This window comes from Macaca thibetana, chromosome X, assembly GCF_024542745.1.
Source record: "Macaca thibetana thibetana isolate TM-01 chromosome X, ASM2454274v1, whole genome shotgun sequence".
NCBI classification, from domain to species: Eukaryota; Metazoa; Chordata; class Mammalia; order Primates; family Cercopithecidae; genus Macaca; species Macaca thibetana.
The window spans coordinates 3124817-3148590 of record NC_065598.1 but is presented as its reverse complement, the minus strand read 5'-3'; the positions used below and the strand labels follow the sequence as shown (position 1 = coordinate 3148590).

At 44.6% G+C, this 23774-nt stretch overlaps 1 protein-coding gene across 4 annotated transcripts in view; it reads left to right on the top strand.

Annotated features, from left to right (window-relative positions):
* Positions 1-23774, top strand: part of LOC126946414 (cAMP-dependent protein kinase catalytic subunit PRKX) — a 219727-nt gene that overhangs the window by 53900 nt on the left and 142053 nt on the right. For all 4 annotated transcript variants that reach the window (XM_050776669.1, XM_050776671.1, XM_050776670.1 and 1 more), the window contains exons 3-4: positions 6440-6703; positions 18938-19057. In XM_050776669.1, coding sequence (XP_050632626.1) covers positions 6440-6703; positions 18938-19057 — 384 coding nt within the window. The remainder of the gene's footprint in view (positions 1-6439; positions 6704-18937; positions 19058-23774) is intronic.

Sequence of the window (23774 nt, the reverse complement as noted above, 5' to 3'; positions counted from 1 at the left end):
TCATATCCGTTGTGATAAACCCTCTTATCTTCTATTGCTTTTGAACTTTTATAGACGTGATGTCAGGGGCAGAGTCACACAGTTAACTGCAATCGTTGAACTGATGCATCGGTTTCTAATTTTCTAAACTCAGATTTGAAATCACCTGTGGTCACTAAACTCCGCCCCATTCCACAGTCCCTGCACATGATGACTTAAGTTTTGTAAATGTTTTTTGGAGATAGTAAAGGCAGTATCTCTTTCAACATTTTTGTCCCTTATCTTTAGTGATACCCAGCTCTGTACAAATTCTGTCCATGTAAGCAAAGTCTTTTTTTTTTTTCCCAGATAAGGTCTCGCTCTGTCACTGAGGCTGGAGTGCAGAGGTTCAGTCATAGCTCACTGCAGCCTTCAACTCCTGGGCTCAGGCTGTCCTCCCACCTCAGCCTCTTGAGTACCTGGGACTACAGGCATGCACAAACCACACCTGCCTTATCTTTTAAATTTTTTCCAGAGACAGAGTCTCCCTATGTTGCCCAGGCTAGTCTCAAACTCTTGGTCTCAAGTGATCCTCCTGCCTCAGCCTCCCAAAGTGCTGGGATTACAGGTGTGAGCCACCACACTTGTCTGCAAAGTCTTACTGATTTGAAGGAAGATTTGAAGGAAGGATGTCTCAGAGAACTTTTTTTTTCTTCTAATATTTACTTAATCTTATTGATTTGGGGAAGGGCAAGGGAATCCCAGTTTTCTAGATTTTTTTTCCTTATAGGAATATGTTCTTACTTGGCTACCTCTCTTTATAAACTTACTTCTTAAAGATGCTGAAGGGTGATCCCGCATTAGTGTATAGGCAAAAATGGTGTGTTCACTTCATATATACTGATTAGATGACTTTGTTAAATCTTGTAGTTTGTTGATGTTGATTTTACCGAGACACTTGTGGAACAAATATATTTTCATACAACCTTACACATCTCAGTAGTTTTCCCCACTCATGCAGTAACTTTTTCTCCCCTGCTTTCCCTCCTCCTCTCCTTACCTCTTCTCCACTCCCCTCCTCCCCTCTTCCCTTCCCTCCTCTTCTCATTTGATACAAAGCCCTAACTCTCTTCCTCTACAGATCATCCTACCCGTGGTTGAAATTGCAACTTCCCCTGCAAGCCAGGTGACCGAACCTGAGATCTTTGTATTGTCAGGGCTTGCATATTCTATATGCCTGCTAAATCCTGAAAGTTCTTTCATTCCTCCCTTCTAACCTACCCAAATCCTTCTAATCTCCCACTCTGGTTAATTATCTCTGATGCTCCTAAAGGGTGACCTGCTGCTACATTGTGACAAGGTGATGCATTGTTCTTAAGAGGATCTGTGCAGATTATTATCCCAGAGTGGGGTGGATGGGGGAGGATACAGGATATATCCAAAGAATGTGTTGCAAACTAATTGACAGGAGAGAGAGAGAGAGGGAGAGAGTGGTGTGTGTGTGTGTGTGTGTGTGTGTGTGTGTGTGTGTGTGTGTGTGTGTGTGTGTGTGTGTGTAGGCATGCATCCATCTTTTTCTTGCATACTTGAGCCGTAGGGAAATAGAGCCATATATATTCTCTTCAACCAAATTAACAGTTGTAGACAGTGGTCTTGCTGTTGCTTTGACCATTTATGATATTTTCAAGAGCTCAGTGTTACCCCCAGATCTTCAGTATCACACCTTGGCTGGTCAGTTGTAGCTACATTTTCCTTCCACCTTGTGCCCTGAAGAAATTTAGAAAGTCACCAGCTGACACACAAGTTTATTGTAAAAGTTCACTAGTACCATAGTATTTGGACCTTGGAAAATATTTCACCACCAGAACAGTGAAATCGTGGTTGTCTCCTAAGCTCATCCACAAAAATACAGTTTGACTGTCATGCATTTGAGATACCGTGCACTTAATCATGAAATATTACTGAGAGGAACACTCTTGCCCAACAGTGGTGCAAAGCAGAAAAATAGGGCATTTAGCTAGGAGAAAATGACTCGAGATGTCAGCGATAAGATGGAAAGAATGTGGGTATGTGGCAGGTCTTTTACAACTCCAACAGATTGCTCTAGAAAACAGTCACTACATACCAAAATTAGCCAGTCACGATGGCATGCGCCTGTAATCCCAGCTACTCGGGAGGCTGAGGCAGGAGAATCACTTGAACCCGGAGACGGAGGTTGCAGTGAGCCAAAATTGTGCTATTGCACTCCAAGCCTGGGCGACAGAGCAAGACTCTGTCTCAAAAAACAACAACAACAACAAAAAACCGCTCCATCACAATACTTCTCCCTCCTCATGTACTCTCCCTGCTTCCCTTTATGCCTCAAGACCACACATTTTGAACTTGCTGAGCTGTAGGAAGTGAATGGAGAGGTGGGCCACAGGTGCACAGCCTTTAGTAACTGAGGAAAAAGAAAAAAGAAATTTCTAACCCTGGCTTCCTGAGCTCCCTTCAGCAACCCAGCTGCTAAGGGGCAGGAATCCAGCAGCAAGGTGGAGAGAGGAAGGCATTCCTACAACCTGTATTTGTGGGTCCTCCACACTCCAGCGTCATTAGTCCCCCAACTCCAGCATTGTTGTGGAATCTGCAAATTTAAAAGTGCATTAGGTAAGAGCGTTTTTTATAAGAGGCCTATATTTTTGCTAATACATAAAAACATTGTGATTAGTCAAATAAATGTTCGTTTAAAACTCACAGTAGCATGTTGTCTATTTTTTTTCCTTTTAGAAATGGGGTCTCGCTCTGTCACCCAGGTTGGAGTGCAGTGGTGTGATCATAGCTCACTGCAGCCTCTAATTCCTGGGCTCAAGGGATCCTCCCACCTCAGCCTCCTGAATTGCTTGGATGCCACCATGCCTGGCTGATTCTTTTATTGTAGAGATGGGATCTTGCTGTGTTGCTCATGCTGCTTTCGAACCCCTGGCCTCAAGTGATCCTCCTGCCTCGGCTTCCCAAAGTGCTGGGATGACGGGCATTGAGCCTCCGTGCCCAGCCTATGATTTTTCTTAGCATTAGTCTCTGTGTCATTGCAAGCTCTCTCACATGTCCTTGCTCATTCTCCATTGTTTTGGTGGAATGGCCCGTACTAGCAGACAAGACCATCCGGTCGACCTTGAGCATCCTTCCCTGTCCTCAGGGAAGGTTTCCTGGGCATCGTTTTGTTTTCTTTGTACACCAGCGGGTGCAGCTCATTAGAATGAGCTTGCAGGCGAGCATCTGTGATAGCATCATGATCAGATGAGACATAACTGGCACGGGTCCTGGTTATGGTTGAGGACCTTTATGCTTCTGATTCTACTGGGTGCCTTCTACTGGTGAAGGCTCATGTGCTCATGGAAACACGGGCATGCTGGTGTCTTCTGAGTCCTCTCCAAAAACAAAGCCCAGGTCAGGTACAGTGGCTCACGTTTGTAATCCCAGCACTTTGGGAGGACGAGGCAGGAGGATTGCTTGAGCCCTGGAGTTCAAGACCAGCCTGGGCAACACAGTGAGACCCCGTCTCTAAAAATAATAGTAATAAAAATTAGCCAGGCATGGTGGCATGCACCTGTAGTCCTAGCTACTTGGGAGGTTGAGGTGGGAGGATTGCTTGAGCCCGGGAAGTTGAGGCTGCATGAGCCATGACTGCACCACTGCACTCCAGCCGGGCAGACAGAATAAGAACCTGTTTCAAAAACAGACAGACCGGGCACGGTGGCTCACACCTGTAATCCCAGCACTTTTGGAGGCCGAGGCGGGTGGATCACCTGAGGTCAGTAGTTCGAGACCAACCTGGCCAACATGGTGAAACCCCGTCTCTACTAAAAATACAAAAATTAGCTGGGCGTGGTGGTGGGCGCCTGTAATCCCAACTACTTGGGGGGCTGAGGCAGGAGAATCGCTTGCACGCAGGAGGCGGAGGTTTCAGTGAGCTGAGATTGCACCATTGCACTCCAGCCTGGGCAACTAGAGCAAAACTCTGTCTCAAAAACAAACAAACAAAAATCCCAAAGCCCTTAGTTCCAAATCTTGCCTCATTCCCCATCCTCCCCCATCTTTAGGTGAAAGCGTTCTTTCATTATCAGTGCATATCTCTCCAAACTGTATTTATATTTGCGCTGAGATGTTGAATGCACAGAACGCACCTCAGTATCTTCTGTTCCTTCTTTCATCCCTACCGCCACCTTCCTTAATTTCTCATTGCTGCGTTTTCTTCCATTAATCAACACCTTTGTAAGGAGAAGAACCTCAGGCAAGCTCCCACAAGCAAGTGCTTCGAAAGACTTCATTTGGGGCTTTTTAAAAGGGCTACTTTTTCCCAGCAGGTTTGGGATGCAGTCTGCTAGTTTATTGTTAATTCTCAGGCTTAATGATAGTTCCAGATTACTGAATCAGGTGTGATCTCTGAAGATGTGTGTGTTGTAGTTAGTTAGCGCTGCCATAACAAAGTAGCATAGACGGGGTAGATTAAACACTGATTTATTGTTTTATAATTCTCGAAGCTAGAATTTTGAGAAGAACGTGTTAACAGGGCCAGTGCCTCCTGAGCCCTCTCTCATACACTTCTAGACGCCGTCTTCTCTCTGTGTCCTCACGTGGTTGTCCCTCTGTGCATGTCTGTGTCCTCATCTCCTCTTCTTTGGACTCCAGTCCTGTTGGAATTGGGCCCATTCTAGTGACCACATTTTACCTTAATCACCTGTTTATATGCCCTGTCTCCAAATACAGTCACATTCTGAGGTCCTGAGAATTTGGACTTCAACATGTGGATATTGGGAGGACACAGTTCAGCCCATAGCACACTGTTGGCTGGTTTATTATGAGACCGTGATATTTACTCTTCATTCATCCCAAGACAGTGAGAACTTTACCCATGTCCCAGGATACACATATGTTAACCTCTGCTGTTGTCTGAATGCATCCCTTCCAAATTCATATACTGAGACAGTAACCCCCAGAGCTATGGAATTAAAAGGTGGAGCGTTGGGGGAAGCGATTAGATCGTGAGGGTGAAGCCACTGAACGGGACCAGTGCCCTCGGTGAAGGGGTCCGAGGGAGCCTGTTTCCCCATTTTCCCCTGGGTCCGTGGGAGGACACAGCGACAAGGGCCCTTCCCTCAGGAATGAGCCCTTACCACGCAGTTCATCAGCAGGCGCCCTGACCTCGGACGTCCAGCCTTCAGAACTGAGGGGAATACGTTGTTCTTATTTGTAAGGCCCCTTAGTATATGGTGTTTTTGTGATAGCAGCCAGAATGGAGTAAGACAGCATCTATGTAACATCTGTGGAACTTGTACTTTAATATCCATCGATATGCTTTTCCCAATATCTGATTATACACCTCTTAACATCTACACACGTCTTAGCATCTACCTATACTGATGGATTACACCTTTCTATATGCAGACCTTAGCACCTGTCTATACCCAGAGTCACATCTACACACACGCAGATCCTAACATCTGTCTGTACGCACACCTTAGCATCTATCACATATGTTAGCATCTATCTACACCTACATATTAACATCTACCTCCACCCATATCCTAATCTGTCTACACCCACAGAGCAACACCAGTCTACATCCGCCTCCGCCCATATCCTAACGTCTCTCTATACCTCTGTTAATATCTATCGACGTTCATAGTCTAATATTGGTCTTTATGTGTATATTAACATCTGTCTACACCCATATCCTAGCATCCACCTACACCCATATTATAACATCTGTCTCTTCCTATATGTTAACATCTCCCTACACCCATCTTCCAACATCTATGTCCATATATGAACCTCTGTCTACACCCGTATCCTAACATCCATCTACACCCATACTGTAACATCTATACGTATAGATACCATCTGTCTTCACCTATATTGTAACATTGATCTCTATCCATATTCTAACATCTGCCTACACCCATATCCTAACATCTGTACCTACATATTAACACCTGTCTACACCCGTATTCCAACATTTCTCTATATCCATGTTGTAATATCTGTGTACATCCATATCCTAACATCTATCTATAACTACATGTTAGCATATTTCTACACCTATATGCTAACATATATCTATATCCATATTTAATACCATATGGTAACACTGTTTACACCCATATATCAGCCCCGATGTACACCATATCCTAACATCTGTCTCTAAGCACATCGTAACATCTGTGTGTATGTGCATTTGAACACCTATCTGTACCCATATGTTAGCATCCGTCTTTACCCATGTGCTGATATCTGTGTGCTCCATGTCCCGACATCTGTCCCTGGCTATTGCCATCTGTCTGTACACACATTTTGGCATCTAGCTGCATCTATACGCCAACACCTAGCTGACATCGTATCGCCGCCCTGCCCTGCCGGGGCCCTGAGCATGTGCTGACACCTAGCTGATGGCGTACCCCCTGCCTTGCCCTGGCAGGGCCCTGAGCGTGTGCTGTCCCCGCAGGTTCTGGACGTGGCATGACGAGCGCTTCCTCTACATGCTCATGGAGTATGTGCCGGGCGGGGAGCTCTTCAGCTACCTGCGCAACCGGGGGCGCTTCTCCAGCACCACGGGACTCTTCTACTCTGCGGAGATCATCTGTGCCATCGAGTACCTGCACTCCAAGGAGATCGTCTACAGAGACTTGAAGCCGGAGAACATCCTGCTGGATAGGGATGGCCACATCAAGCTCACGGACTTTGGGTTCGCCAAGAAGCTGGTAGACAGGTAAGAGGAACGTGAGCTCAGACGGGATCTACGCTGCTTGGCAATGACAAAGATTGTGGTAGTTGTGGCAGGTCAGGCAGGGGAAGACTGGGAACCGGAGTGTAACTCTCATGTGTGGGAGACACTTGCAGCCAGGGATGAGAGAGCCAGGCTGAGCTGCAGCTCATTTTAAGTGGGCTGCCATTGCTGGCCAAGAGCCGGTGGGCAGGAAGTCGCTCTCCCTCACCCGCACCGTGGAGGAAATCGGAACACCACATTTCCACTGTTGACCCGAAATGATGAGGAAATAAGTCATATCCAAGTTTGAATTGCCCTGACTATAAAATAGATCTGCACCGAATAGGATACAATATCTCTTGAAATTAAATGCCAGGTGCCGTGGCTCACACCTGTAATCCCAGAGCTTTGGGATGCTGAGGTGGAAGAATCATTTGAGCCCAGGAGTTTGAGACCAGTCTGGACAACATAGCGAGACCCCATCTCTACAGAAATATATATATATAAAAATAAAGTTGATTATGGTGGTGGATCTCTGTAGTCCCAGCTACTTGGGAGACTGATGTTGGAGGATCATTTGAGCCCCGGAAGTTGAGGCTGCAGTGAGCTGTGATCATACCACTGCACTCCAGCCTGGGTGAAAGAGCAAGATCCTGTCTCAAAAAAAACCAAAAAAATCCAAATTGCATATTCCACACACACCTGCTCACACACACACACACTTACTTTTTTCTGGTATCTATATTTCTATTATGTATATATATATTTCCACTGTATATGTATATTAAATAGAAATATATCTAACATTATATTATTTTATATAACATAGTATATTTTATGTACATATGATATAGTATTATATATGTATAGTATATATTATACTATAATATAGTATACTATGACTATGATAGTATCATATAGGTATACTATATATTATACTATATAATATATAACATTCCTGTGTCATATACATATTACTGTACTCTATATAGTACATATTGTACATATTGTATATTACACATACTATGTATTATATATAGTATATATTACTATACTATACTATGTATTATACTATATTATATATTATATAGTATACGTATATCATACTATATCATATGTATGATATTATATGTGTTTCTTTTCTGGAAACGCACTCCCAGACACACCCCGAAACAACGTTTGAACAAACATCTGGGGACCCCACGGCCCAGCAGCACATGAAACGAACCATCACATGTTGTCTCAGCCAGTGTGGGCTGCACTAACATACGCTCATAGACTGGGCAGCCTCGACAGCAGACATCCATGGCTCACAGCTCTGGAGGCTGCAAGTCCGAGATCAAGATGCGACAGATTGTGCACCTGGAAGGAACCTGCTTCCTGGTTCATAGACAGCGCCTTCTTGCTGTGTCCTCACATGGTGGAAGGGGCGAGGGGGCTCTCTGGGGCCCCTTTTGTAAGGGCACTCATCCCATTCGTGAGACTCCACCTTCGTGATCTCATCATCTCCCAAAGGCCCCACCTCCTAACGCTATCACTTTGGTGATGATGATTTCAACATAGGAATTTTGGGGGGAACACACACATTCAGTTGATAATATATGTATATGTATTTTTTTTCCATGATTGCATTCATTTAACCAGTCTGTCATGACAAAAGACCACACACTGGGCATTAAAGAATAGACCTTTTCCTCTCACTGTCATGGAGGCTGAGGCCTGAGATCCAGATGTGGGCAGGGCTGGTTCCTCCTGAGGCCTCTCTTCTTGGCTTGGAGATGCCGTCTTCTCCCTGTGTCCTCACAGGATCGTCTCTCTGTGCATGTCTGTATCCTTGTCTCCTCTTCTTATGAGGACACCAGTCCTATTGGATCAGGACCCGCCCTAGTGACCTCATTTTACCTTAATGACCTCTTTAAAGACGCTCTTTCCCATATAGTCACATTCTGAAGTTCTGGGGGTTAGGACTGCAGCATATAAGCTTTAAGGGATACATTTCAGCCTGGAACAATTATATATAGGTATGTTTCCACACACACATACTCCATTGAGGAGAAAACAGTTATCCTTTTTTGTTTGTTTGTTTGTTTGTTTTTGAGATGGAGTCCCACTCTGTCGCCCAGGCTGGAGTGCAGTGGCGCGATCTCCGCTCACTGCAAGCTCCGCTTCCCGGGTTCACGCCATTCTCCTTCCTCAGCCTCCCGAGTAGCTGGGACTACAGGCGCCCGCCACAACGCCCGGCTAACTTTTTGTATTTTTAGTAGAGATGGGGTTTCACCGTGTTAGCCAGGATGGCCTCGATCTCCTGACCTTGTGATCTGCCCGCCTTGGCCTCCCAAAGTGTTGGGATTACAGGGGTGAGCCACCACACCCGGCCCCAGAATGTAGTCTTTTATCTCTCACCCACCTCCCACCCTTTCCCCCAAGTCCTTAAAGTCCATTGTATGGTTCTTATGCCTCGGCGACCTCATAGCTTAGTTCCCAATGGATGTTTAATTTACATTTATAAAATCAACAGTCATAAAAAGTAAATTCACATGCCCAAGCTGCTGAAAAATCCTCAGAAAGATTGTTGGTAACTCCACTGAGTGTCGGTTTTTCAATTAGATTAAATTAATTAAGATAGAATTAGATAATGACATCAGTTCCTCGGTAGACAAGCTACATTTCAAATACCCAGGATGGCACATGGCTATCGGCTTCTGTCTTGGTCAGGCAAGCCTAGAAAATACATCTTATATTTCCATATTCTTTGATGTGGTGGGGTTGGGTAAGGTGATAATTACACTAATTATACTCTTAACATTGTAAAACCGTCTGCGTTTTTGAGAAACTTGATGTGGGGGCAGTTTTACACTAAATGACTCTCTCCTCTGGCGGCTTTTAGAAAAGGGCTCTCCTAGGGAAATTTTATGATGCATTTAAATTCAATCTGATTTCCCCCTGTGGTATTTCTTGTATTACATTTCCAAAAATAAGACGCATGGAAATTAGGTGCATTTTACATGGAATAGGAAAGACAGGATTTTTAAAAATACTGATTTACAGCATCCGTGCTGCCCTCTCTTGGCAGCACACGGTATATTAGTAAATTCGTTTAAAGTCATTTGCAAGTCTAATTCAAACAAACCAGAGATAAAATATTTCATATATTCACTTGTTTATAAGTTTGACAAACCATGTTACTGTCCAGTTAATTCATGATGTCTATTTAAATGGACGAAGATAGTTTAGTATATAACATGCAGCGATTATTGTACTTAATGAACATGTGAAAATCTTAGAAAATGCCTCATTACCATCTTGATAGATTGCTTTTGCAAAGAACTGCATCTTCCCCTGTATGGGTAGTGTAGCTTCTGGAAACTTTTTTTTTTGTGGGTACTCTTTTCTCCTTGTTTTTTTTGACCCTCTTTGTAACGAAGCATCTCTCTTCTGGCCCAACCCCAGGGAAATTGTGTGCATGGGGGCAGGTACATGGCCCTGCCTCTGATTCAGGATTCAAACAGTACATGTGCCTTTTGAATAAAACTTAAATTCACCACTGTATCGTAGACCACTACAGAATAGATGGAACTAAACAGGGAGGCCTCATCTTGAATTACCTTTTTTTTTTTTTTTTAAGACAGGGTCTTACTCTGTCACCCAGGCTGGAGTGCAGTGGTGGGATCTTGGCTCATGCAACCTCAGCCTCCTGGGCTCAAGCGATCCTCCCATTTCAGCCTCCCAAGTAGCTGGGATTACAGGCATGTACCACCACGCCTGGCTAATTTTTGTATTTTTAGTAGAGACCTGGTTGCACCACGTTGCCCAGGCTGGTCTTGGTCAGCTGGCCTCAAGTATCCACCTGCCTCGAACTTCCAAAGCATTGGGATTACAGGCGTGAACCACCGCGCCCGGCCTTGAATAACATTTTTGAACATATCCCAGAAAGAAGTACGTTTCTCATTTTTCTCTTATAGCATGGGGTAAAAACATACTTAAGCATGTTGTAATGTATTCTATTCACGACACGAATTTCTTTCTTTGTTTTTTGTTTCTTTTTTGAGACAAGGTCTCACTGTGTCACCCAGGCTGGAGTGCAGTAGTGCGACCATGGCTCACCACAGCCTCGAACTCCCAGGCTCAAGCATTCCTCCTGTCTCTAAGCCTCCCAAGTAGCTGAGACTACAGGCTTGCATCACCATGCCTGGCTAATTTTTTGATTTTTTGTAGAGACAGGGTTTCACTATGTTACCAGGGCCGGTCTTGAACTCCTAAGCTGAAGCAATCCTCCAACCTTGGCCTCCCAAAGTTTTGGGATTACAGGCGGGAGCTATGGTACTCAGCCTCTCCCTCCCTTCCTTCCTTTCTCCCTCCCTCCCTTCCTTCCTCCCTTCTTCTCCCTCCCCTCCCATTCCCTCCAGTTCCTTCCCTTCCCCTCCTCTTCTCCCCTCCCCTCCCCTCCCATCCCTTCCCCTCCACTTCCCTCCCCTCCCCTCCCCTCCCCTCCTTCCCCTCCCCTTCCCTCCCCTTCCCTCCCCTTCCCTCCCCCTTCCCTCCCCTCCCCTCCTCTCCGCTCCCCTCTCCTTCCCTCCCTCCCCTCTTCTCCCCTCCCCTCCCCTTCCCTCCCCTCCCCTCCCCTTCCCTCCCCTCCCCTCCCCTCCCCTCCCCTCCCATTCCTTCCCCTTCCCTCTCCCCTTCCCCTCCCTCCCCCCTTCCCCTCCCTCCCCTCCCCCCCCCCCCCCCTCCTCTTCCCTCTCCTCCCCTCCCCTAGCAACCCTGTTAACTGAATGACTGTCCTACTTATTTTAAACCACTGCTCTTGGTGACTTGATTTCTGACTTTCCTAGGTTGTCAGTATGTTCAGATGGTTTTCTTTTGTGACTTGCGTTCACCAGGCTCTTGTTTTCTAACAGCAATATTACGTTTGTATTTTAAATATTTTGCACACACACTTTATATTATCTAGAGAGCTCCCCTAAAAGATTTGGTGGCAAACTAGAATTATTTCTGGTTTTATGAAATGCTCAAAATAAAATACTGATGTGTTTAATTTGATTTTATAATTCAGATGCATAACACAAGCATCCTTTACCTGAAATACTTCAGACCAGAATTGTTTTGGATTTTAGATTTTTTTCAGATTGTGGAATATTTGAATTACACTTACCTGTGAGCATCTCTAATTTGAAAATCTGAAATCCAGGATGCTCCAGTGAGCATTTCCTTTGAGCTGTGAGCCTCATGTCGGTGCTGGAAAAGTGTTGCCTTTTGGAGCATTTGGGATTTCAGATTTGGATTAAAGATGTTCGACCTTTGTACATCTGTCTTTAAACCATAACAGATGGTATTCTTTCTTTGCAACAGCTCTTTTTTGTTTGTTTGTTTTTGGTGTTTTTTTATTTCTCTGTGACAGCTTTTTGTTCGTTTTTGTTTTTTTGTGTTTCTTTTGAGACAGGGTCTCACTATATTGGCCAGGATAGTCTTGAACTTCTGGCCTCAAGCAGTCCTCCCGCCTCGGCCTCCCAAAGTGCCAGGACAGTAGCCGTGAGCCACCATGCCAGGCGCAACAGCTCTTTCCTAGTTCTTCTGTTGTAGCATTTTAAATCCAGATGTTACATTGATTACTGTCCTCTGGATTTTTATTTCTAGCCTTATAGGGGTAATATTGAACCTAGTCTTTCAAAATTACTACTTACCCCTTACACACACACACACACACACACACACACACACACAGGAGTAGAGAGAGTAGTTCACGTTGAAACCTTATGGCCCCATCACCCAGCTTCGATTGTTATCAAAGCTTTGCCACTTTGTTTTTTTTTTTTCCTTCGCCCATTTGTTTCTTGAGTTATTTTAAAGCAGGTGTACTTCATCCTATCTCTAACAGATAACTCCCTTTAAAAAAGAACTTCAGTGGCGTTATCACATCTGACAAAACTTTTTTTTTAAAAAAGCCCAGCCTGGGTAACATAGCAAGACCTCGTCTCTACAAAACATCAAAAACAAAAAAATTAGCCTTGCATAGGTTAAATCCAGCCCCCTGTGTGTCTGTTAATAAAGTTTTATTGGAACACAGTCACATTTTGGGGGCTTTTGAGCTACAGTACCAGAGTTGGATATTTGTAACAGAGACCCTGTGATTCACAAAGCCTAAAATATTTGCCATCTGGCTCTCTACACAAAATATTTGCCCACCCCTGAGCCAGGCCATTTGCTTTGTGAACCGGTTAAAATTGGCCAGGAGCTCTGTCTGTGCAGTGGAATATTATTGGCCATGAAAAGGAGTATAATTCTGACACATTCTACATGTTGATAAACCTTGAACACATGATATTGGATGAAATAAGCCAGACCAAAAAGGTCTCATATTGTGTGATTCTACTTGTAGGAGGGCCCTAGATTCTTTCAAATTATAGGGACAGAAAATAGAATGGTGGGTGCCAGGGGCTGGGGAGGTGCAGGGTAGGGGGAGATGATGTTTAATGAGGACGGAGTTTCTGTTTGGAATGATGAAGAAGTTCCAGCAGTGGATGGTGGGGAGGGTTGAACACCAAGGTCGACGGACTTCCCACCACTGAACTATACAATTACAAATGCTTAAAATGGAAAATTCTATGCTATGTGTATTTTACAATTGAAAATTATACGTATAAAATCATAATTCTGTATATAATTATAAATAACTATATAATTGTAATATTTAGTTGCACATAATATATCCTACATTAAATTTATATATTTAAATATATTTATCTCTTTATTACTAATGTAACACAACATATGTATATGTTAATTTATTAATATATTCAGATTATAATTATATATTAAATATAATGTAATTTTTAGTTAAAATAATCATTTAAAAATAAATCATTTAATACAATTAAATATATAATAAACAGATACAATTTTATATTTAATATTACATATTTAATTTTATAGTTATAAACATGACTACCAAATAATTATATATGCTCATAAATTATGATATAAGTATATTTAGAAAATTATATGTAGCTATAATTATACATTATTATCCACAGTTTTATATATAATTTTATAAATATATTTTTTAAAATTTAAATTTATATATTAGTATGTGTTATACATTTACTGTTTAGATTATAAGTTCAAATTTAAACATATAGATTTGTAAATACATAATTGTTTTATATATATTTCGTAACACCGGAAAAGTCTTTCTAGTTACTTGAGACGTTTTCCCTTAGTTTCTGACTTTGAGTATTTGATGGAAGCCAAGGAGGGCCTGAGATGTCGAGTCTATTTGCAGTCGTGTTGCTACTTTCCTTTAACTTTGCTGTAGTTCATACTAGGAGGTGGGTATTACTGTGCCGAGGTTGGTCAGTGGTGTCTAGGAGCCATTGTCATGGAGGAAGCCCCTCCCAGCACCTGGGCTGGCCGTCAGAAGCTGTCCCATGCTTGTAGACATGCACCTTCTCCCTTCATGGGCCTGAAATTCTCAACTGTTTGTTCCCATCAGACAGTTCTAGGAACTGTGATTGTGTCCTCATTAAAAAAAATGACAAAATCTTCCGTTTTTATGAAAAATCCCACACCCTGCTTTTTCATTGTAACCCCAGATCCTATAAGAAAATGCAATGTAGTATTTTCACTATGAGTACTGAGCTAATATCTATTTCCTGCATTACCAAACTCAGACAAAACACTGGCTCATACTTTTCTGATAAAAAGGAAAAAAATGCATTTGTATCTGTAATCAAGTGTAAAAGCTCTCATCAGCTGTCCTTCCTCCTGAGCCCCACCATGTCCCTGTTAGCTGAGTGACGTGCTCACCATGTCATAAAACCGTGAGGAGAGACAGAAAGTGAGGCTGGTGATGCCACCTGCTAGGACGTAAGAGGGACTGGACTGAAACTCAGCTTGGAGATGTCATCCATTTCTCTCTATTTTTTTTTTTTTTTTTTGAGACAGAGTCTCACTCTGTTGCCCAGGCTGGAGTGCAGTGGCACGATCTCGGCTGACTGCAACCTCTGCCACCCAGGTTCAAGCGATTCTCCTGCCCCAACCTCCTGAGTAGCTGGGATTACAGGTGCCTGCCACCGTGCCCAGCTAAGTTTTGTAGTTTTTAGTAGAGATGGAGTTTCACCATCTTGGCCAGGCTGGTCTTGAACTCCTGACCTCGTGATCCACTTGCCTCGGCCTCCCAAAGTGTTAGGATTACAGGCATGAACCACCATGCCCGACCTCTTTTTCTCTTTTTACTGTGGTAAAATACGCATAAAATGTACCATCATAACCATCTTTATTAACATTTTTAATGTTTCAGAACAGGGTCTTTCTCTGTCAGCCAAGCTGGAGTGCAGTGGTGTGATCACGGCTCACTGTAGTTTCCAACTCCTAGGCTGAAGCAATCCTCCTCTCTCAGCCTCCTGAGTACCTGAGACTAGAGGTGTGAGCCACGATGCCTGGCTAATTTTTAAATATTTTTGTACAGATAGGGTCTTGCTATGTTGCCTAGGCTGGTCTGGAACCCTGAGGCTCAAGTGATACTCCCACCTTGGCCTCCCAAAGCGTTGAGATTACAGGCATGAGCCACTGTAGCCAGCCCATTTGAACCATCTTGCCGTGCACAATTCAGTGGCATCTATTGCATTTACCGTGTCGTGCAACCATCACCTCTCTCTAGTTCCAGAACATTGCGTCATCCCAAAAGAGAACCTGTACCTGTTAAGCAATTATTCCCCATCCTAAGCCAGGATGATCTCTTCTTAACTTGACTGCAGCTACAAAGATCCTGTTTGCACATGAGGTCCCACTCACAAATACTGGGGTTTAGGACTTTGGGGGATGCACAGTCCAACCAGTGCAGGTGTGGTGGAAGGCGTGGGCATTCAGAACACAGGAGTCATTGGATATCTATACTTTACAGAGAATCCTATCCTTGGCTCTGTTTCTGCTTCGTTAACGTGGCCTCCTCCCTCCCCTCCCCCTGGCCATAGTGAAACTAAGAACAGTGAGAAAACAGAACAGCAGGTGTCACCTTCCTTCTACCCAAAAGGCAGGTGAGCAAAAGGAGACAGGAACAGGGAAGTGGATAATTCACTGCCCAGACCAGTGGTGTCGACATAACACTCAGACTGTCTCATCTCATACTCACGCAGTCGACATCTCTCCATAGCAGCGTATGTCTCTTTGTACATCTAGTGAGGCATTGGGGTTTTTGCAGGAAGGAGTGACTCTAATGGGGCCAAAGTCTTTCTGAGGCAAGTCAGAACCTGGAAACTTATACAGCCTTAGGTGTGTGTCCTTTCCCTAACACAGAGCCAAAAAGAATCTCATCTTTCAAAAGGTAAGTGGAGAAGTTGCAGCTAATGCCGGTAGCATGACCTGTGGCCTCTACCTGGGCTTCATATCAGCTAAGATCTAGGCTTTTAGCTACTTTCAGGCCACTTTGGATGGGCTAGCAAGGTGGAAATACAAAACTAGCAGGCCAATAAGTCACTCGTCTTGCAGAATGATAGAAGTGTCGTGCGTCGAAGCAGCCGGGGTGTACTTGGAATTGATTCAACTGCTGGGCAGGGCAGGGCAGGGGAGAGCATGTTTCTGAAATAGTGTGCATTGTACTTTCCATTTGTAGACTTAATTCTAATGAGTGAGAAGCACTTAACAGGACCACATGGTGATCTCTGTTCCATAGTTAGATCTAACCTGCAGATAGAGAGTAAGTCCCTTCCACATTCTTCCGTGGGAAGAGGACTCAATTTCTCTCCTTGTCTTCTTTCCTGGTTTTCTGACTTACATCTGCTAGATCCTGCAGTATTTTTTTTTTTTTTTTGAGACAGTGTCTTGCTCTGTTGCCCAGGCTGGGGTACAGTGGCACTATCATGCTCCCTGCAGCCTTGACCCCCTGGGCTCAAGTGATCCTCCCATCTCAGCCTCCTGACTAGCTGAGACTACAGGTGCACTTTAGCACACCTGGCTTTTTTTTTTTGTAAAGGAGTGGTCTTGCTATGTTGCCCAAGCTGGTCTGAAACTCCTAGCCTCAGGCAATCCTCCTGCCTCAACCTCCCAAAGTACTAGGATTACAGTTGTAAACTACCATGCCTGACCTTGTGGTACTTTGATTTCATGGATGGCTGACAGAATTTGAAATTTGCATGGCAGCCAGTTTGTTGTTATCCCGAGGGCTTACAGATTAATGTGGAAAAGTCTGTTGTCTGGAAGGAGGTGGGGTAGAGAGGTGTGGTGGGGAAGGGAAGGAGAGATACCAGTAACAACATTTTGGGTGGGTTCCTGCAAGCAGGAAGCTGAGGAGCTGAAGCCAAGATACATGCCCACACCACTGTAAACAGGGCGGACTCAGGCAACATGTGCTGGGTGTAAAATAGGCTTTACACATGCTTGATACATTGTGCAAAGAACTTGAGAGTGGATAAACATGTACATTACCAGACTCTGTGGAACTTATTTTTTGTTCTCTTTACATTCAACTTACAAAAAGTTTCTTCTTTTATTGATTTGACTGGTGGAAGGGAAGGGTCTTTTGCAAAGCATCTATATATTTTTTCCCTCCGAAGGTGTTCTTCTTCCTGCCTGTCTACAGACAGGCTCCACACACCAAGGCAGCCCTTGGCAGGAAGGGTGGATGTGGCTTGGAAGTGTGCTACGGGTCTGAACTGCTGAAAGCCCGAAGCGACATTCTACCCAGCAGTAGAGCACCAATGGAGTGTGGCCCAGACACGGCCCCCTCTCTGGGATTACTGATGCTCAGTTCCTTTCCAGCCCATGAGTCTTCCAGCTTCTGCTGCGGTCCTTGTTATCTTTCCCTGACTTTGTTTAGCAGATGCTTCTGTAACCAAAATGCAGGTTCAGCCGCTCGCCGTTTGCAGAGTGCAATTAGCAAGGGCGAGGTCCGGTATAAAGAAAGTGATTTTTTATTCCAGAGCTTTCTTAGGGGAAGAAGTACAGGCTTCCTGCTTGAGGCCACCACTTTGCTTTTGGAGCACAAAGCAGGCACTTTTAAAGGAAAATGGCATGCAGGGGAGGAAGTGTGTTTTTGTCTTTACACTGGTTTCCAGGGGGCAAGAAAATTTTTGTGGGGGGTGGGGGTGGGGGTGTAAAGAGCCGAAGAGAACGAATGTAAACTTTGCAAACCATCCGGTCTCAGTTACAGTACAGACTCTGCTCTTGCACCTTTTTTTTTCTTTTCTGAGAGACAGTCTTGCTCTGTCGCCCAGGCTGGAGTGTACAGTGCAGTGGCACATTCTCGGCTCACTGCAACCTCCGCCTCCTGGGTTCAAACATTTCTCCTGCCTCAGCTTCCCGAGTAGCTGGGACTATAGGCACACATCGCACGCCTGGCTCATTTTGTATTTTTAGTAGAGATGGAGTTCACCATGTTGGCCAGGCTGGTCTTGAACTCCTGGCTCAAGTGATCTGCCCACCTTGGCTTCTCAAAGTGCTGGGATTATAGGTGTGAACCACCATGCCTGGCCTAAGTGAGTTCTTGAATTATTCTTTTTCACTGCCACTTTTTTTTTTGGGGGGGGCGAGGGGATAAAGGATTTTCTTTTTTACTTAATTTTATTTATTTATTTATTTTAAAAACTTTTAGGTTCAGGGGTACACGTGCAGGTTTGTTACATGGGTAAACTGTATGCCACTTTGTGTACCGATTATTTTGTCACCCACGCAATAAGCATCGTACGTGACAGTTAGATTTTCCATCCTCATCCTCCTGTCCTTCACCTTCCAGTGGCCCGGTATCTGTTTTTCCCCGTCTCCGTGTCTGTGTATACCCAGTGTTTAGCTCCCACGTATGAGTGAGAACATGCGCGTCCACTTAGGAGAATGGCCTCTCTACGTCCATCCACGCTGCTGCAGAGGACGTGATCTCGTTCTTTTTCCTTTAATTAAGTAATTTTATTCTTTATGATTTATACTAAGACAGGTATAAATAACTCAAAAAAACTGAGTTTTTTTTTTTTTTTTTTTTTGCTTCTGAGTGACAGTGGTAACAGTACCAGCAACAGTAGCAAGGATGATAAAACCAATTCTTTAGTTTCCAAGCCAGTTAAGAAATGTTACTATGGAAAGGAATCAGCAAAAACAATGTTACTGTCTTGACACAGTAAAATGTGTGCACAGGAGGGTAAAGGGAGCATGGTTTTACTCAACTAAGTTATTGTAACAATCAGAGCTTCTAAGGTGACTGCATTAGCCAAGCACCAATGAGTTTTGTGGGGTCTGTCTCTGTCGCCCATATAGGACTTGGACCCTCTGTGGAACACCCGAGTACCTGGCCCCGGAAGTCATTCAGAGCAAGGGCCACGGAAGGGCCGTGGACTGGTGGGCCCTCGGCATCCTGATATTCGAGATGCTCTCGGGGTAAGTGGAGTCTCCGTAGAGAATCTTCATCTTACAGGCCAGCACCCCCTTCCCCCACCCATTCATCCCCTCGGCGTTTCTGTAACCTTGAAAACAGTACGTGAGTATCACAGACACACGGTGTGGCTGCACACACATCTGCTGCCCTGCTGAGGTTGGCAATGTGAATTAGCAGTTGAGCTTGTTTGAATAAGAGGCAAAAAACCTAAACTTGTGAAGGAACTGCCCATGCATGCCCATTGAGATTTTTACATTGAAATATCCATATCTTCCTTAAATATAAAATTAACGTTCTGGGCTGCTCCAAAGGTGGTGAGTTATCTCAGTTGGTTTTCACAGTTAGCTACAGATTGAACTCCTTGCTCTCCTCTTTTCCCCCTTATCACTTCTGTGTTTAATTAGTCTTAAAAAGAATTTAGAAATTAAAGTAAAAATGAATCTTCTGCACTGACCCTTGCTGAAGTAACCTGCGGAGCTCAGGAGGGCACAGGTTGGGTCAAGGTAAATCAGCCAACTACAATTGAGTGGCTTCTGCATGAACAGCCGGCGAGGAAGGTGAGAATATGTTCTCTCCTAAAACCGCACACCTGTGGCACAGGAAAGGGGTGCCGACCCAGACCCCAACACAGGGTTCTTGGATCTCTCGCTAGAAAGAATTCGGGTAAAGTCCATAAAGTGAAAGCAAGTGTATTAAGACAGTAAAAGAATAAAAGTATGGTTACTCCTTAGGCAGAGCAGGCCCGAGGGCTGCTGGTTGGCTATTTTGATGGTTATTTCTTGACTATACGCTAAACAGGGGGTGGATTTTTCATGAGTTTTCCTGGAAAGGGGTGGGCAAGTCCTGTAGCTGAGGAGTTCCTCCCCTTTTTAGAGCTTATAGGGTAACATCCTGATGTTGTCGTGGCATTTGTAAACTGTCATGGCGCTGGTGGGAGTGTCTTTTAGTACCTAATGCATTATAATTAATGTATAATGAGCCGTGAGGACGATCAGAGGTCACTGTTGTCGCCATCTTGATTTTGGAGGGATTTGGCCAGCTTAGTAGCAGCCTGTTTTATCAGCAGGGTCTTTGTGTGCCGACCTCCTATCTCGTCCTGTCACTTAGAATGCCTTAACCGTGTGAGAATGCAGCCCAGTAGGTCTCAGCCTCATTTTACCCGGCCCCTGTTCAAGATGGAGTTGCTCTGGTTCCAGCGCCTGTGATCCCTGTGTTGGGTGACATTTGGAAGTCAGGGGAGGTGCCATCCTCCCTGCCACCACATAACAGAGAGGTCGGTCATTTGTTGGGATGTCAGCATGATTGAGTGTTCGAGTCTAGCATGTGCCTGGGACAACTCCACTATGACTTGACCAGAAACACAAAGGAAGCATGCAACACTTGGAAACCCAGGACGTGGGCGTCATCCTCATTCCGTTGTTAGTACCCAGCATGTCCATTAATTCCCTAAGACGACTCAGTAGCGTGGCATTTTTCCAGAAAGGAACCTGTAGGAAGGAGTGAGCTACGTGTGTGCAGAGGAACTGTTGCACCGTGTGGCTCTGCACGAAAGGCTCTCCTCTCTGGGATGAAGACGAGAGGAAGCCCAGCCTGCGAGGGCCCAGAACACCGGTTGGGGGATCCTCTGCCGTGCTTTGCCACAGCCGACACTCTGCCTTCTATGTTCTCTCTTTTCCTGTTTCCTTCTTTTTTCTGCTTGCCCCTGAGTCTCAAAGACAGACACCAGCGTATCCTCTGAGTGCCTTCCGTTGTCGCAAAAGCCAGATCCTTGCTCACATCTTTCTGATTCCCTGCAGGGGGTCAACACCAGATATTTTTACTGGGAAACTTTCCCTTTCAGTTGGAAACAAAGGAGGGAAGGAGGAGAGGCATTCTCCTGCCTGGAAGGCGTGTCTCAGCCAGATCCTGCTGGCGGGAGCACCCAGACCCAGCGCTTGTTCCTGGGGGTGTGGAGCATGTGACATTCTAACATCCACCTTAGAAAATCCAGGCAGTCACTGACTTTTGTTTGGGAAGCAGACAGGGGTCATCGTCCCATGTGCTTATCTCTGCCATCTTTTATAAAGAAAGTGAATCCGTTAATTCCCACACTAGCTTGGGGATCAGAACGATGTTGAACAAGCACTGCCAAAGAACTCCACCACAAAACCGGAGCCTGAGATGCCACAGGAGGAGAGTGGAACCCACAAACACCTGTATTTCGTTGTCTGCCTATCCATGTATATTGCTTATCATCCATCCATCTACCCATCTGTTTATCTATGTTTATATACTTTTCCATCCATCCACCCATCTACCCCTCCACCCCTTCATCCATCCATCCACCCACCCCTTCATCCATTCAACCATCCACCCCTTCATCCATCCATCCACCCACCGCTTCATTCATCCATCCACCCACCCTTTCATCCATCCATCCACCCACCCATCCCTTCATCCATCCACCCACCCCTTCATCCATCCACCCACCCCTTCATCCATCCATCCACTCACCCCCTTCATCCATCCATCCATCCATCCATCTACCCCTTCATCTATCCATCCATCCACCCCCCCACCCCCCTACCCCTTCATTCATCTACCCCCCACCCCTTCATCCATCTACCCCCCACCCCTTCATCCAGCCCCCCCACCCCTTCATCCAGCCCCCCCACCCCTTCATCCACCCCCCCACCCCTTCATCCGCCCACCCACCTACTCCCCTACCCCTTCATCCACCCACCCACCCACTCCCCTACCCCCTCATCCATCCACCCCCCCACCCCTTCATCCATCCACTCCCCCACCCCCCAACCCCTTCATCCATCCATCCACCCCCAACCCCTTCCCTTCATCCATCCATCCACCTACCCACCCCTCAACCCCTTCATCTATCCATCCATCCACCCACCTACCCCTTCATTTATCCATGCATCCATCCATCCACCCCCCCCCACCCCTTCATCCATCCATCCATTCATCCACTCACCCACACACCTATCCCTGTCTGTCTCTGTGGTCTGCTACCTATTATGTATGCATGTATATGTTTATCTATTTATCGTTATCTGTCATCTAAGTTGTCATTTATATATTTATATATCCATCTCTCTGTCTCCATCTCTTTATCTCTACAATCTTTTTATCTGTCTACCTACTTGTTATCTATGTATTTACCTATCATCTATCTGTCATTCATATACCAATCTATCCATCTGCTTCCTATTTATCTGCCTATCCATCTATTTATCGTCTTTCTATGTAACTGTTTACCTACCTACCTATCCATCTATCAATCATCTATTTACCTATTCATCTGTCTGCTTTTCTATGTATCTATCTATTTATCAATCATCTACATACCTACCTATCCATCTATCTCTACCTTTCTGTCTATCTAGCTATCAATAATCTACCTACCTACCTGCCTGTTGGTCTTTTGAATTTTCCATTACTCTTTGCTGAGACATGCCTACAAATCGTATAGAATTAAACTTCTCAATATGCACTCTAGCCCATTATGTCCCAGGCAAACTCAGAAGGTTGTAAAAATCACTTAGGCATATTGATCAGCATCCAGCCGAGGAAAGCACCACATTTTCCTTCAGTGATAACACTGACCACACGAGGGCAGCGTTGCCTGAGGATTGTTGTATCCTGTGGTCTAATAGTTTTAAATAGAGTGAGGTTCATGTGCCCCAAATTTTACTCATTATAGGATAGAGTAGACTATTATTAGAATACAGTATACTATTAGAACATAATATTGTTAGAATACAGCATATAATTATTAGACTATAATTAAAACAGTATTAGTTTCAAGGTATGTTGAAGTTAAAAATTTATAAAAATAAATTTAAAAAGAATAGAATATTACCCCCCCAGTCATTAGAATGACTGTATTAGAATTATTATATAAAGTTATGAGAATTGTTAATAGGCTATAACATATTGGAATATTTATATATATTAGAATATAATAGAATAGAAAATAACCTAATTATAATGTAATAAATCATTAGGCTAATTGAAAATGAATAATTAGGCCAGGCACCATGGCTCACGCCTGTGATCCCAACACTTTGGGAGGCCGAGGTGGGTGGATCACCTGAGGTCAGGAGTTGGAGACCAGCCTGGCCAACATGGTGAAACCCCATCTCTACTACACATACAAAAAAAGCCGGACATAGTGCCTGTAATCCCAGCTACTCGGGAGTCTGAGGCACGAGAATCACTTGAACCTGGGAGGCAGGGAGGTGGCAGTGAGCCAAGATGGCACCACCGTACTCCAGCCTGGGCAACAGAGGTAAGACTCCATCTCAAAAAAAAAAAAGAAAAAAAAAAAAGAAAGTGAATAATTAAATGAATAACCATCTCCCAATCAAAGCCCAGTCTGCTGACCTGTGCATTTCATGAGGCAGGGAGCTATTGATTCACAGTAGGCCTCTTTTTATTTTCCTTTTTTCTAATTAGAGTCTATTTCTGGGTGAATATTGTTTTTTCAATTTCTCAGCAGCCCTGTGTCTTTTCACATGGGTGGGTGTTTTGAGAGTTAACCAGCTTCGCTGACCCCAACTCTCCCAGGCATTCCTGTGCTCTTCCCCAGCTCTGGCCGGCTTCAGGTTGCCTGGACCACCCCAAGCCGCCTCACTGTCTCCTGCATCCCCTCCGCCTGCAGTACATTTTCCTGGAAGCAGTTGCAGGCACCCTGTCCACGCGCCCACCAGCTGTGCCCCTCTT